The following is a 16965-nucleotide window of genomic DNA, read 5'->3' on the forward strand; positions in this document are numbered from 1 at the left end:
CCCAAATTTTCCCGACTTTGTCTAATAGGACCGGCCCAGAACGAGAATTGAGGCTGAGCCCACATATCGACGAAACTCCAAACTCCTGACCCAGCCTGTATTTTTCGTTTGCAACCGTTTTGTTCTTACAAATCTAACAGTTGAAACGAAACCGGAGCGAGGAGTTTAGCTACCGGAGTTACATCGGAACTGCAAAATCACAAGCCAAAATGGCGGTGTTTCTCGGAATTGTTCGTCCTCCTTCCCATTCACTCTTCTCTATCACTCGTTTCACTCGCCAATTTTCTTTCACCAATAACAATTCAATCTCCATATCTAGAAAAAGTTTTTCTCGATTCAAACCAATCGTCACAGCTTCTCTTCATTCTAGTAAGTATCTTCCCAAATTTTCAATAAATTTCGCTAAGTTTTGATCATTTTAACGGTAGTATAGTTCATTAGATTCTTCACATACGTCGGTAGTAATTTTAATCATGTTACAGGTTCTGCAAATTCTCAGAATGGAGCTGAGGTATCTGCAAATCAATCTGAGCTAATGTTTTTGGGAACAGGAACAAGTGAAGGAATTCCACGAGTGAGCTGTCTCACTAACCCCTTGAAGACGTGCCCTGTAAGCCTGAGAAACCTAATACAGCATCCTTGTTTGTGTTTTAGTGTAGTTTTTCGAATTACAATAAGTGGTTAGACTATATGGATTTGTTAATGTTCTATTACAGGTGTGCTCAAAAGCTGCCGAACCGGGTAGCAGAAATAGGAGACTGAACACCAGCATCCTTATTCGCCACTCCAGGCCCTCCGGCAATCGTAACTTTCTTATAGATGTTGGCAAGTATGTTAGAGACTTTTAGATCATATTTTTTTGTGAATGCGTTTGTGTTTCTGTTAGTTCTGAGATAACTCATAATCTTACTGATGTTGTTTAATTCGGAATGGGGTAGTATTTTGTTTGTTCAGTAAACTTAGTTAATCCTGATTCAACTAAATGCTTACGTAGCTTCATGTTGGGTTACCCCAAAAGTTTTCCAAATAAATATATAGATTGTGGGGAAAACAAAAATCATTAGATTCTAGTTCCTTATTGTCTAAGAGCATTTCTCTTTGTGCGATCCAGGTTCTTCTACCATAGTGCTATGCAATGGTTTCCCGCTTATGGGTAAGCCACTTCCACTTGACTTCATATGTTACTTTGTTTTACTCTGAATATATATGGTATGATGTGTTTTAAATGGATAAACTTCAGCTGCTGCTAGTATGAAGCAAGAAGAGAATTTTTTTGTGCAAACAAGTTAAAGCTACATGCGTCAACCTCCTAGATTCCAGTCTTGGGAAACTCACTCTACTGCTAGTAGTACTTTTTTTCCTTGAGGATCTTGTTAGGGAAGTAGATAACTATGAACCTACACATGTTATGAATAATTGTGATTATTTTGATGCTGCTCCACGTCATCGCGTAGTAGAATTCTTTTGTAACCACATCAATAGATCAGCTACCGTATGTTACATAGGTTTTTTGGTTGAATCTGTCATGATATTTGTGTGATGTCTTCGAGTGATGAAAGTGTTTGCTTTTACAAGCATGTTGAAATGGGATGTTACTGCCCTGTGGACCATTAGGTTTTGATTAAAAGGTTTATAACTCTCTTAAAAGATTATTTATCTGGTTCCTATTTTGCTTATCAAAAGGAAAAAACAAATATTTCAAAATGGCTTTATTGTTCCATTCCATGTGAGTGGGACATACTTGTATCTAGGAAAACTTCATTTAATACATTTTCTGGTGAAGTTCTGCTAATAGTGCCTATGAACTTCTTCCCATGTCATCCTTCTTTCCATTATTTGCTTTTCTGACAGAAGCTTTTCATGACCTATTGAGTGTGTGAAGAGTACAAGAGAGAATCAGTAGGTGAGGTTGGAATTATAAACTTGTTCCGAGATATAGTTTGAAGAGGATTTTGAACTTGCTAAGTTAAATGGTCGAGACAACAGAATTTCAGTGTTATTCTTCTAGGATTAACTGTTTCCTTCTGTTTTTCCCTTTCATGAATTAGATACTTTGAAGTATTGGCTTTCTGCCCCTTTAAAGTAAAAAACTTCATAACTTGTTGCTTATGATCCGTATGACTTACTCGTGTCTAGTTTTTCTGTGTCAGGATAAGAACAATTGACGCGGTCATTATTACTCATTCTCATGCTGATGCAATTGGAGGTCTCTGATAAAATCACTTGTGATGCTTAGTGCAATGTGGATATGTCTTTTCCTGTCCATTCTGTGCACCCTACCCCCCTACCCCCAAAAAGTTGTCCTTTCTCTCTATATCTAAGCAAAGTGCACACACTCCTGCAGGTATGGATGATCTTCGCGATTGGACTAACAATGTCCAGCCTTCTATTCCTATTTATGTGGCCAGTCGTGACTTTGAGGTCTGAGTTCTTCTGAAATTCATTAGATGCAGTGCTTGATATTTCATCATGAAGCTACAGATACAAACATTGGTGCCACTAAATGATAATGCATCATCTCATTTTTAGCATCTCTTGGTTAGCTGAGTGATTGCAGAACTGAATTCATTCAGCCTTTATCATTTTCTTGATAGCTAATACCTTAGTCATGTGTTACTTTGTATTACTGAGCAAATTGCAGTGCAAGTTCAAGGAAACTTATAAATAAACAAAGAACTTGTCCTAGCTAAAAAGATTCGACTTGCAGATTCTATATATATGACAACCAGGTTGCAAGAATGCACGATGATACATAGTTATTGAAGTACTAAGCTAGGTTGAAGGGACTATCCAACAATCATTAAATATTGAATCATGTCCTTCTGCTGAAGGATTTTTATTTTCAGCTACTGGCTGGAATTTCTCAGAAGTTACTATATATTTTTTTATAGTTCACTAGTATTCTTTTGCCACTCTGAGATAGCAACTTGCTCCAGAAAATGTTATTTTTATTAGCTCAGAATTTGCAAATTGTTCTTTCATTTATAGGTGATGAAGAAAACTCACTATTATTTGATAGACAAAAGTGATATCATCCCAGGAGCTGCAGTCTCAGAGTTGCAATTTAACATCATAAAGGAAGATCCATTCATTGTACATGATCTTAAGGTTGAGGCTTCTTACTCTACTAGTTGATTTAGTTGGACTCATTAGTACCTTTGCAAATATTTGATTGCTAAAGGATGTGCTACTATGTCTATAGCAACTGTTTCCCAACGTAAGTGATTTTTTTGACCCTCTTGTTTTATTGGGGATCATATTTTTGCACTTATTGTTTGGCTGGAATCCTAGCTTCTTACTAAAAAATGTATAGGTAATCCTTTTACATCAAAACATGAGTACTTGGCAATGAAACTGTAAAGTGTAGACTTTGATTTAAGATCTAAATTGTTGTGACCGCCTGACCGGTAGCAACTGGAATGCATTTAATTTCCAATTGCTCAAAGTCCTAATGAGAGTAGCATCTTAGGGAGGGTGCAGTGAGAGGCAAAAAATTTACCACTGTCATGAATCCGTGGTTAATAACTTACACAAGGATATGAAAACAGTAGTCCATTGTTTAAGAAAACTCATGCTTACCTGTTACCTATATACTTGCTATATGGATAGAGAAATTGTACAACACTAATATGCTGTACAAGGTGTGCACTTGGCCTTTCTGTAGTTATCGTTCTGTATTTCACAATTTGGTTAATCCTTCCATCGGTCTACTGATTATTTGTGCATTATAAGTTGAAATGGTTAGTTATCATGGCTTTGTTTATTATCATGCCTAATGGTTCCCATGGTCCCTAGTAGGTAATTCCTTTACCAGTGTGGCATGGTTCCGGTTATCGTTCTTTGGGTTTTCGATTCGGGAATACATGTTATATCAGGTAAACCTTATTCTCTGATTTTGAAGTTTTCCTCAGCAGGCCTGAACCTGAGCCACTAACGTTTTCCTTCTCTCCTACCCCAACCTGCCTTTCCTAGCGATGTAAGTGATATACCAGAAGAAACTTACCCACTTCTACAGGACTGTGAACTCCTTATCATGGTTGGTCTTTCTCTCTCTAATCCTTTGAACTCTGCTATCCTTTATCCAGCAATTGGTTAATGTTAAATGCTAAACCAACTAACCAATGTCTTCTCACATTTTTAGGATGCTTTGCGACCAGATAGATCTTCTGCAACACATTTTGGACTTCCAAGGGTGAGCTCTAATTTTTTTTTATCTTTTTTGGGCTGGCTTGAGGGCAGTGGTATCGAGAGCTTTTAACAGTTGAATAAATATACATTCTGTCATTGACATTTCCATAATAACAACTGAAGGCTCTGGAGGAAGTGCGGAAAATCAAACCAAAAAGAACGCTTTTTACTGGTATGTTGGTTTGTTCTTTTTTTCTATTTTACTTCTGTACATATAGGCTAGGCTTTCAGTATTCATCTTGTGGCTTTTAGACCATAGTAAATCTTCAAATACCAGAGCTATGATTTATCTTTGAGGAAGATTTTTACACTACAGTTATATGAATTACTTGGTGAATACCAATATTATAATGCTGATACATCAAATAGTAATTGAAATTTGATGCACATCATGAACTTCACAGCTAACGAGTGCATGTTTTGATGTGAATTGAAGGCATGATGCATCTTATGGATCATGAAGTAGTAACGGAAAGGCTACTGAAACTGAGGGAAACAGAAGGCATCGATGTGCAACTTAGCTATGATGGGCTTCGAGTACCCGTGAGCTTGTAAGCTTTCAGGTTTGATTCGACAAACCTGACTATTCTTTCTGAATAAATGAAGATCATTCAGGATTTTGCATCAACAATTCTTTGGGGCCAATGTGAAGTTCCCACTAATTCTTGCATATGCATATTTTAGTTTCAATTATGTTGAAAGAAAATAGTTGGACTTTGTTTACCAAAAACAATTTACAAGCACAAATTGGAGATGTTATTTGTATCCTAAGACTGATATAGGATTTTAAGTCAGCAGCTGGCAAACGCCAAAATACAATTGCATCCACGATCATTATTTCTTTGTGACGGTGGATGAAGACTGCAAATTCAATATGAATATTATTTTCAACAGTATATATTTTGAATTATTTCATCTTCTTTGTGTTTCTTTTACTGTGCACTCACTGATCAACATGGTCTTGACTCTTGTCTCCTATGTGTGTCTTCACGGAAATTCAAAATATGAAGAATTAAATATATAAGAAGTTAATGGGGTTTGACGTTTAGTGTACATAAAGAAATAATAATTGACTTGAATATACAATATAATTTTCTGGCAAAGGTGTTCAGATGAACATCATGATTCCCCTAGCTCCACCCCTGTTTTTATGACATACTAAGGAACAACAATATACCTAGTGTAATCTCATGAGTGGGTTCTGGTGAAAGTAGAAAGCACTCAAACCTTATCCTATCTTAGGAGGTAGAGAGGTTTTTTATTCTGATAGACCCTCGATTTAGGAAAAACAATTCAAAGTAAATTGAAAAAAGAAATGAGGAAATGGAAAACAAAATACTAGAAAGCATGACAAAGCATATTGCGATAATCAAGTATAAGAAACAACAAATAGTAACATAAATACTTCTCCTTTTCAATGACATTCTAGCACCTTGCAATTATCTTTCTTTTTCCAAACTTTAAAAAATTATATATAAGTAGCAAATTTCTTGGAGTGTGGTATGAAAGGAATCGTATCGTGGTCTTTTCAAGTTTTAACATGCCTTGAGAATTGAAAAGAGTGGAACAAATAGAAATTTTGTGGGGTGAAGAAAAAGGACCAAATATTAGAAAAAGATAAATAACAAATGGACGGTGTGGAAAAGTTGAAAATGAGCAGCCAAGGCAAATGACAATTTTCTTCTCTGTAAGTTGGAGTCAACATCTTATATACGGAAATAATTGAGTATGGGACTACTCTTTTTAATAAGCATGAGCTACAAAGCTGGTCAACTTGAAGGTAAGTCCGCAGTAACAAGTAAAACCTTTTTTCTTCAAATTGTGACCTATTCTTCATTATTGAACTCTTATCAATCACCATATTTTTGTCATAAGGTGTAAATTAAATAGCATATATAAAAGGATTGTTACAATCTATTAGGAAGTTCATGCAAACCTATCGAAACTTGGGATATAATAATAAAAGAGGTGGCGCTAATATTTTATTTATAATATTACCACGTTTGCTTTAAATTTTAAGTTTGTTAGGGTTCTTTAGTTTTCCCAATCAATTATTGGCTAGTAAATAATGTAAAGGCTAAAATACAGTTCTTTTCGATTTAGTTTTAGTTTGTTTGTCTGATTTTAATTTAACATACAATTTATGAAAATAAAGAAGATTGGTTTAAAAGTTGGTCAAACCTATTTTTAAGTCATTTTTAGCTTTTGAGAATGTGACAAAATTAAAAATTAAATATTGGACTCTCCCTACTTTTTATTTTTTTAATTTAAAAGTTATTTTCTTTAAGCTAATCCAAATAGACTCTTAATCTTATGGTTTAAACTATGTCATGTGAAAAGTTGAATTAAAAAATTATAAAAAACGGAGAAAAACGTTCTTTTTTTTAAACATACTACTTAAGATGATAATAATGATTTCATTACTTAACAATTTAAATTTTATTTTGTTTAACCAATTTTATTATTCTTCAAGCTAAGCGTGGACAAGAACAGTATACGGACGCAATTTGCATGGGGTTTGAAATGTGGAATACGGCATGGGCCACGTCTACTGTTGGTCCCCACATCAGTTTCCTCTCTAGACTTCTACTGCAATTTCCTTGACCACACGCTTTGAATTTTATTTCATTTTTAAAAAAAATATTTTCTTTATTCTCAATTTATATTAATATAATCGATTCAGTATGAATTTAAGAAAAATAAAAAGATTTCATCATGTTCCAGAAATTATTCTTAAAATAATTAAATTGTTAAATAGAAAAGTTCACTTTCATGGACTTTTTCTAAATAAGTAAAATTCAATATGAATAAAATATTGAATATCTAACCGATTAAAAAAAAATTGAGTCATATAAATTTAAACATAGTAGTACAAATTCTAGATATGTCTTTAGTGTGTTAAATTTCTTATTGGGGGTACAAATCTTTGCAATGCACTTCAGCTTGCTCGTAACTAAATGAAATAGAAAGGAAGCAAAGGACTGATGAACTATAGGTTAAAACTAATAATACTATTAGTTTCTGTTATATATTTATATCATCAATATAAGAAAATCTTACATGACATCATTTCTCAAGTCGGTTTTATCTGTTGCAACTTGAAGCAAGTAATTTGACTTATTATCAATTGTAATCCTACATTTTAAGCTGATTTACTTGCAATTAAATATGCTTTTAAAGAACCTAGTTATATATAAATCTTATTTTTTTTATATTATCGATGTGTATAATTTAATGTTACTATTTTGAAAAAGGTAGAATGGTAAGGGTGATGTACACATTGTTATCGATGGGTTATTGGAATTGTCTGTATGCAGTTCTTTCCTAACTCCTTCTGCGAAACTCGAATTGTCTCTCAACGCAACATGACAGTCCTACTCTCTTTAGTTTCTTTTCTACTTTTTCCGTTTATTTTTACTCGTTTACTTTCATTTTTACACATTCCTAATTACTTTATATTTTTAAATCTTGAAAAGTAATTAAGGTAATAAAAAATCTTTTTTTAATTTATTAAAAGTAAAAATTGAATTTTTAAATTATAAAATAAATAAAAGTGAACGGGTGAAATATCGTCTTCTCTTCTCTTGCTGTCATGCATAATATGACTACATACTGCTCTGCTTTTTAAGTAGGTCCTCTAATTGCTCAATCATTTTAGCTTTGGATCGGACCCACTTCTATGCCTCCTCGTGATTTTCTCTGTGAATATACTGTATTACTAATTTGTTTTAACTAGCTGATTTGTAAATTTTATTGATTCGATTAATTTGAATTTGAATTTAGATTTATACGGGATAAACTCATGTGGGGTAAAACGTTCTCTACCTAAACGTTATCAATACTTATGCTCATTTGGTTGGAATTCCCTACTTCTCTGCTTACAAACTATCTTCGATTTAATGTTTTAGTTTACATTATAATATGTCGTCAGCGTAGATTTTGTTTAATTATATACTCATAGATTGCTTTACCTGTAAAGCAGATGATATGTACTATTATTTTTAAGATAACAAATTCTCATATTTTTTAAAAGAACTTAGCTATAGATACTTTGTTTTCATGAAAGCCATGACTCAATTAATCAATAACATTCATTAAGTTGATTATTTTATTAAAAGATTCTTTGACATATGCACTGAAAATGTAATAAAGTTTTAGAAGCTTTCTCAGGAATGTAAAGAAGTAAAAGAAAATAATAACTTTTTTATTTCTTAAAAATAACATACTTTGACACAATTTAAAAAGGCTAGAAAATCACTTAAAATGAAATGAAAGTTGTACTAAAAAAGCCTAAAATTATATATATATATATAACTTAGAGATTGGCCCACTCCCGCATAACCTTAAATCCACCTCACCACCCACCCGCACAGCCTCATTACTATCCCTATCAGGACCGTCTTAACCCCTAGGCCACTAAAGCAATCGCTTTGGGCCCTATATTTTTAGGGCCCCCATTATTTAAAAATAATAATTACTTATGAATGTTATTTTTTAAAAAAAAAATTATATGTACTATGAGTGTTATGATTTCTACTAAGGCATAAGGAAATTGCATATGAAATGAATGTAGAACTTGAATTTCGTAAAAAACAATTTGATGAAAATATTGATAACGAAATCATAAAGTCCCTTGAAACTATATATATATATATATATATATAGAGAGAGAGAGAGAGAGAGAGAGAGTAGATTAAGCTATTTTTTTCACTTCAAAATAGATTTGAACCAATTGAAGCATATGAAAATAGTGTTTTTTTTCTTATTTAGTGGTAAATTGAGATCACTAGATGATGAAAATTCAAAAATCATTGTCTTAAACTTGATCTTTAACACATAATAGTTATTATGTTATTGATGATTTAAATTTATTTTTTGAATTGAAAGTGTTAAGAGAAATAATACATGTAGAAGATAATTATCAAATGAAAATACGCAATCAAATAAAAAGACTTGATTCTCTTTCAAATACACATATTGCTTATAGAATAATGTTAACAGTTTCTCTAACCGTTGCCTCAGTTGAAAGAAGTTTTTCGAAACTAAAATTGATTAAATCTTATTAAAACAAATCGATTATAAAACAGTAACTAATGATTTCGCATCTAAAAAAGCTAGAAAAGTAAATTTCAAATAAAAGTATATATGATGAAAAAACAAAATATTAGAGCCCCTTCTTTAAATTTTGATTTAGGCCCCCAATCTTATTGAGTCAGCTCTGTCCCTATACTCAGATGCATGCATGAATAGCTAAGAGATCTCTATTTTGATGGTAAATTAATAATGGAATCTAAAAAAGAGACTTGTGGAGAACAACACGAGTAGCACTCTAAGAGCTCACATTAGAGTTTTTTTTTTCTCTTAGTATATATATTTTCTGATTACCTTTTTAAACTATATTGTTTTTTTATAAAATAAAAGCAGATCATACAGTATAGTATTATTATTTTATTTTTTTAAAAGTGAGAGATGAGCTGGGAGAGCATGTCTGATACTTTGGGTAGAGCAGAATCCCATTTCCAAAACTAAATCATTGAGGAATAAACAAGAAAATGACAAAAACAATACTATTATTTTATTATACTTTACCATACATTTTTTTCCTCGTAAACTGTGGATATATATTTTTTAATCTGAACACTACCTAATAAGACAATACTTTCTTTCATTTTTTAATAAATGTATTGTTTGCTTTTAATTACTTTCTTTATTAATGCTGAATAACTCGAAAATGATATCATTAAAATTAAATTAGTATACAGTAGTGAAATTTTTTATCAGGTGGAGGCTCAACCAACAAAAGGTGTGTAAGGCTCCATTAACTTTTTGACACGTGGATAAATGGGTCATTTATCTACTTTAAAGCAAAAATGCTATCACTAACAAGAGAGAGAAAATATATTTTCACAACAAATTGAGTTGAACAAATATAAAAAAATACAAGAGAAATAATACATGCATTTGCTACAGTAGTTACCTATAGTACATTGCAGGATGTCGACAGAAAGAAACAAATTCAGTTTTAATTTTGAGATATTAAATTCAGTGCTTTTCCATACTTAATTTTTATATGTTTTACTTGCAGAAAATTTTGATAAACTCTACTTCCACAATGTGGCTGGGCGGGCAGTTGGGGTTAAGCTTGCGATGTTGCCTACATATTCTCTTTCAGGAGAGACCTCAATTATAAAATTACATTCAATATATTATTATTAACAAAAATCTTGATTATGTTATTGTTGCCAACAACCACGAATCATATGTAATTTTATAAAATAAAGTTTTATGAGGATAGAATATACGTGAACCTTAACTGTGAAAACTGACTATAAGCACTGGATAGTGCAGGTTAATTTATATAAACATTGTTAGCCCGTGAAACCACAATATTTTTCAGTGTAAAGTCTTTTTACCCCCAGAAAGTTACCCAGTTTTTCAGGTTGATAGCTGTATTACTTTCTCCCCTAATTGGGATCCGTGAAGACACTGCTTTCGAAAATGTTCATCATCAATATGTTTTCCAATTAAATTTTTTTGTTACAGTTCTGTAAATTTACACATTTAAATGGGAAACAGAATAATGGATTTAAAAATCTAAAACAAAATCAAGTCATCCACAAAAGAGATACTAGTCCATCGCTTTAATTAGTTTGCTTTTTAAAAAAGTCTCCCTTTTATGGTCTCATATTCAAAATTCTTCCAAAAAAATAATAACACCATGTGATTCTTCCTATTCTCGTAGGTGGTGTCAGATATCACGAGGGATTAATCGAGGTATTCAAAAGCTGACTCGGAAGTTAAAGAGAAAATAATTGAAATGTGAATTGATTTATAGACAACAATTTCAATGGTTTATTTTAAATAGTGAGAATTTTTTTTCTTTAGTCACCTTCGCCTGCTAAAATTAATACGCCAAAGTTTAGGCAGAGGTCACTATTTCCATTTCTTTACTTGTTAAATTTTTAAAAATTAGAATAGACTGCATAATGTCAGAAATTTCTGCAAAGTTTGTCTTTCAAAAATAAAATAAAATTAAGGTTGAATGATTAATGAAATGAAAGGTGGAAAAAAGGGGAAGCTACTTGTAAAGAAATGAAGGGAAAAAATAGTAAACTTTTAGACAACACTGGTGTCTGTGTTACTTAGTAGTATAATTAAGAGTTAATCAATTACTCAATCATATCACAGTAAAAATAATACTGTAGAAAGTTGCATTTGAGAAAAGGGGTCTACTGGTGTGTGTACCAATGATGTTTAAATCAAACCTTTCCAAATCTCAAATCTTTATAAATACAAAATCACATACTCTTTTTACATGGTTTGCTTTTTGATGAGAGAAGGAAGGATAGTGATTTTTTTTTAATTTGAGACTTTGTTAAAAGGCAGAATTATTAGTAATACAATAAAGAAAGATGAGATTTTTTTTTTAATTTCTTTGTTTCTGGGGTTTGAGAAGAGAACAAAAGAAAAGACAGAAAGTGCACGTCAGAGTTAGCCGTAGGGTGGTCTCTTTCTTTCTTTCTTGTGGAGAGGATTACAGAGAGGATTCCCTCTTCTCATCCAAATCTCTTTCTCTTTCTTAACAGTTGTAAGAAATTTGGTCCAGTTTTATTATTTGTTCTTATATGCATGTTTATTATTGGATTTTCTTGATTTTAGCAAGCTGATTATATATCCATTGGAAACTTGAAAGAAAAAACAGGCTTCTTTCTTTCTCTTCTTCTTTTGTTTGGGGTTTGGAAAAAACAAGATTTGTTTGTTGGGTTGATGCCAAAGGAAGAAGAAACCACAAGACTAGAGAGGTAGTTGAAGGTGTTTCCTTTTATTCTTTTCTTTTTTCAGGTTCAAACAAGTCTCAATGAAACCAATTTAGTGTTCTTGTTTTATCCATTATATATATCATCTACTTTATCTTTTTCTAGGTTTGTTTTGTCTTTAGATCTCTTAACATATTTATATCTTTCTTACTCATACTTGTTTTAAGGAAAGATCTTTGCTTCTCCCCATCATGACTAGCTATATTTATATATATGAGTGTCTTGAAAAGTCTCTTTATCAAAATCAGTTGGTAGATTAGCTTGAAGAGCGAGACGAAAGAGATCAAGAAGATGATGATGAAGGATTTAATGAATCAACAAGCTCAAGTACCTGTTGTTGTTATGGAGGAGAACATGTCCAATTTAACTTCTGCATCTGGTGAAGCAAGTGTATCTTCTTCGAATCGAAATGATAATAATAATAATAATAATAATAATATTTATCCTCATCATCAGTATAACTTTGCTCCTCCAAATCAACAAACTCAACCTGCACAACAAATCAAGAAGAAGAGAAATCAACCTGGGAATCCAGGTTTGAATTCAAAGCTTTTGAACTACTTTTCTTATATGCTTTCTTTTTGGTTATGAAATCCTTTCAACTTTTTCTTTTCCCCTTTTTGGGACCAATCATGTGGTAACAGACCCAGAAGCTGAAGTGATAGCTTTGTCACCAAAGACACTAATGGCAACCAATAGATTTGTTTGTGAAATCTGTAACAAAGGATTTCAAAGAGATCAGAATCTGCAGCTTCACAGAAGAGGACACAACTTACCATGGAAGCTCAAGCAAAGAACAAGCAAAGAAATAAGAAAAAAAGTGTATGTTTGCCCAGAAACCAGCTGTGTTCATCATGACCCAGCAAGAGCTCTTGGAGATCTCACTGGAATCAAAAAACACTTTTGTAGAAAACATGGAGAGAAGAAGTGGAAATGTGAGAAATGTTCAAAGCGTTATGCAGTTCAATCTGACTGGAAAGCTCACTCCAAAACTTGTGGTACCAAAGAGTATAGATGTGACTGTGGAACGCTTTTTTCAAGGTAACTAACAATGGAAATCATTCATATATACAGTATTTTCCAAAAGCATATGAAGACGAATCATGAAAAAAAAACACCATAGAGTCTAGTCAGATAGTAGTAGTATTCTCTCTCCTCTTCATCCTCTTTAATATATCTCAAATTTAAATTTGAATTCTACTTTTTGGATTCTCAAGGTCGTCAATGGCGGAAGAAGAAGTTAAGCACTGAATATATTTATTTGCATTTTTTCAGGAGGGATAGTTTCATAACTCACAGAGCATTTTGCGATGCATTAGCGGAAGAAAGTGCAAGAGCGATAACAGGAAATCCAATTCTCCCATCTCAAGCTGGTTCTTCGACATCTCAAATGAATTTTCAGTTTCAACCATTTAACCATGAAATTCCAGTTACATTTTCCTTGAAGAAAGAGCAACAAACTGGTTTCAATTTGAGGCCTGAGATTCCGCCATGGCTATTGGTTGGAGGTGGTGGTGGTCCTGGACCTGGTCCTCCACAACCACACCCTATTGACCTAAGTTCATCGATCTTTCAATCATCTAGGTTCAGTGATCAGGACTACACGCAGAGCCACCACCACCAACAAGGCGGCTTTATGAACCCTAACCCTAGTCTATCCGGACCTACATCTGGAGCAATGGCCTCTCCACATATTTCTGCAACTGCGTTGTTGCAGAAGGCAGCTCAGATGGGTGCGACCATGAGTAACAAAGCGAGTACTGTTTCTGCAGTTTCATCAGGCCCAGGCCCAGCCATGCTGATGAGACCCCACCAAATTCACGTGTCTGCTACTGCTACTGCTGCTGTGTCTGTTAGCAACACTACAGATTTTGGACTCAATTTGTCTTCACGTGAAGACCTCACCACTGGTTTTTTCAATAGCTTGGCTTCATATGGGAATAAAGCTGCTAATCCCTCTGCTGTTATTGCTCCTGTTACAATCCCATTATCAACTGCACCTCATCCCACTCCTTCTCTTCAGGATATGATGAATTCGTACTCATCCGCTAATCCTACAGGATTTGAAGGATCGAATTTCGACGATCCATTTAGCATTTTGAATCCGAAAAACGAAAATGGCGGTGGTAACGATGATATGACCAAAGATTTCTTAGGCTTAAGACCTCTTTCTCATAGCGACATTTTCAACATAGCTGGTCTAGTTAAGTACACTCCGAACGAAAATCAATCGCAAAATCACAAAACATGGCAAAGTTAAGTACAATTTTACCGCAAAATGCAGGTTCTTTTTCTCCCCTTGCTGATCAATTATGTCTGTAATTGTTAGATCTGTATTACTAGTATGCTTTGTTTTGCTCAGAATAAAGAGATAGCTAGCTAGCTAGAACTGGGAAGAAAAACCCTAGCCTAGTAGATAGTCTCTTTTGTTGTTACCCAGTTGTTATGGATAGTGACATTTTTATACAAAAATAGTGCATTCTGAAGCACTAGGATGAGTAAAAATTAAATTCATGGAAGGATTTTTGTCTTTAGAATATCTTTTTTTGCACTTTCATTCATCGAATTTATTTAATGTGATAGTTCATCATCTGATATATATATATATATAAATTTGTAGTGTTTGTTGTGTTTAAGTACTTGGACCACGTTACTGCACTCTTTTCTATATTGATTTTGTTCATCATCTTATAAATGGTATGCTGTGAAAGCATGTTTGTATGAACTCTTTTAGATAGTGACATCCAAATTAAATTCAAATTCAGTTGATAACGAACTCATGCTCTTTATAATTTTAATAATAAGCAATTAATATGTACTTTATTACGTAGTATCATTTATTGCAATTCGTAAAGACATATAATAAGTAGGGGTCGATGACCGGCCAGCCGGTTTGTTATATTTATTAAATATATATGACCGTGATTGATTTTTAGTATAATGAATAAGTAAAAATGATCGGAAGATCGGAGTATAATTTTATAAGTTGGAAGTGGGTTCTGCATAAGCATGTATAATATAGGACAAAATTTTCAATTATACTTGTTGTCGAGTTGGTGAGGCACATGTAAACGACCAGCACAAACCATTCTTTATGACATAGTATATATATGGATATTCTTAATTTCAATTCAAATTGACCATCTTTTACCATTTAAAGGACCTTAGCTTATATATACCAGCATGAAAATTTGTCTTTGCTATAGTAAATTATAGTTGCATGTACGGTTGGTGGTACCAAATGAAACTAGCATTGGATTCATTTGATTAGAATAATTAGCATTTAAGTAAGATGAATATTTGGGCATGTGGCTTATCGATCTAAAAAGTTATGGATATGCATATTTTATACTAGTACATATTTATGTTGATTCTTTTTACGAAATCAGGTCCCATAGTGAAACCTATTAATTAGAGTAGATTAGTCATGTTGCTATCGATTAGTACTTGTTATGTAAATTTATGTGTAATTATCTTTTATTGTGTAAATATTTTTCTCATTGCATGACGGCCACATTAATTGTTTTAAAAACGACCACAATTGTTAAAAGGATGATTGAGATGGTTTAAATATATTTTGTGTCAACTTGCAAAGTGCACCGTTTCAAAGGTATGAAACTATGACGAGTAAACGTGTTAAAAGGGACGAGGCTAGCGGGCCAAAAATCACATATTGTCAATTTTATTTATTTTACGAAATGAGCTTATATGAAAAAAAAAAAAAAAAAAGTGACTATTCATATCGTCAACTTCAACTTGACTAGAACGGAGGGATATTAGTCATTAGTATTCTTTAACAAAAAATTGAAAATAATAATTAAACGTATATTGGATATTATAAGGAGACTGACAGAGGCGTATCTAAGGGGATCACCGGATTCACGTGAATCCATGGTCCCCTCTCGAGATCATATATAGTAGTGTTATATTTTTAAAAAATATTGAACTATAGATGTGTGAACCCACACGTGAAGTATCACATAATGCAATTATGACTGGGTGTTCCTCTCTCTGCGAGGTTAGAAATTTGAATTTTATATTTATCTTATTTTATTTTTCTTTCTAAAATTAGATAACACTTCTCTAAGTGGTAATTGATAATTAATTTTAGACCTATAATTTTAAAATTTTAACGATTTTTAATAGTAAGAACCTAAATATCAAACCAATTAAATTTATATTATAGATCAATCTTTTTATAACAGTGTACCTTCGTCTCAAAATCCTGGATTCGCTTCGAGGAGACAGGTGCATCAAGTGCAAGGGTGGTTGATTTATATATATAGAAAATTAGGTAAAGGGAAAAGAGATGCTGTTTGACCCCTGACGTGGGGTGCAATGTGGGCAGCTTCAATCCCAAGGTGGGATCAATTTTGACGCCCATACAAAAGGCTGTTAATAGTTTGATTTTATTAAATTTAATGTTTTGAGAAATGTATTAGATGATAAATAGTAATAGTGTTTAATAGCAAGATTAAAATAGACACAAAAGATAAATTATCTCTTAATTTTTTAAATTGAACAAATATTATTAAACAACTTTTTTTACTATAATGAACAACTATTATTGAACGGAGAGAGTACTACTTTTCTTTTTGAGTGTACTATCTACCCTTTACCTTACTTTCACCAGCCAGTCTAATGTCACAACACAAAGCACATATCCATGCCACTTCGCCCGTGTCATTGTACCACACACCCCCACGCATGTTTTAACCATGCTGCGGGCTATACTGTGCAATCAAAAAAAAAAAAAACTTTAATTTGAAGACAATGAGGGCACCAAAAAGGAAGATGCACGTTAGTAAAAGTGATATCACGTAATATTATTTTAATATGAAAATTTTACTAAACACCTATTAAATTGATATTTTAACGTATAAATATAAATGAAAAGAACTAACTGAATAAAGCTTGCTTTGCAGATTGGTGATTTAGGCATCATTTTGCATACATTAGG

At 32.7% G+C, this 16965-nt stretch overlaps 2 protein-coding genes across 3 annotated transcripts; both read left to right on the forward strand.

The window, feature by feature from the left end:
- Positions 1 to 83: 83 nt before the first annotated feature.
- LOC102584695 (putative hydrolase C777.06c) lies at positions 84 to 5084 on the forward strand. Its single transcript, XM_006342909.2, has 12 exons — positions 84 to 369; positions 483 to 610; positions 717 to 829; positions 1112 to 1153; positions 2151 to 2206; positions 2345 to 2421; positions 2989 to 3108; positions 3799 to 3875; positions 3973 to 4036; positions 4142 to 4192; positions 4312 to 4360; positions 4625 to 5084. The coding sequence occupies exons 1-12, from the start codon at positions 210 to 212 to the stop codon at positions 4741 to 4743; spliced, it is 1056 nt and encodes a 351-aa protein (XP_006342971.1). The 5' UTR covers positions 84 to 209; the 3' UTR covers positions 4744 to 5084.
- Positions 5085 to 11361: 6277 nt separating this feature from the next.
- Positions 11362 to 14544, forward strand: LOC102585450 (protein indeterminate-domain 7-like). Of its 2 annotated transcripts, none has more exons than XM_006342914.2 (4): positions 11362 to 12000; positions 12254 to 12540; positions 12650 to 13046; positions 13281 to 14544. In XM_006342914.2, exons 2-4 carry the CDS (start codon positions 12297 to 12299, stop codon positions 14263 to 14265), a joined length of 1626 nt encoding a protein of 541 aa, XP_006342976.1. In that variant the 5' UTR covers positions 11362 to 12000; positions 12254 to 12296; the 3' UTR covers positions 14266 to 14544. The 2 variants fall into 2 exon arrangements, with proteins under 2 accessions (XP_006342976.1, XP_006342975.1); XM_006342913.2 differs by having other exon boundaries at positions 11362 to 11990.
- Positions 14545 to 16965: the final 2421 nt, after the last annotated feature.

Source organism: Solanum tuberosum, unplaced genomic scaffold, assembly GCF_000226075.1.
Source record: "Solanum tuberosum cultivar DM 1-3 516 R44 unplaced genomic scaffold, SolTub_3.0 scf00040, whole genome shotgun sequence".
NCBI lineage: Eukaryota > Viridiplantae > Streptophyta > Magnoliopsida > Solanales > Solanaceae > Solanum > Solanum tuberosum.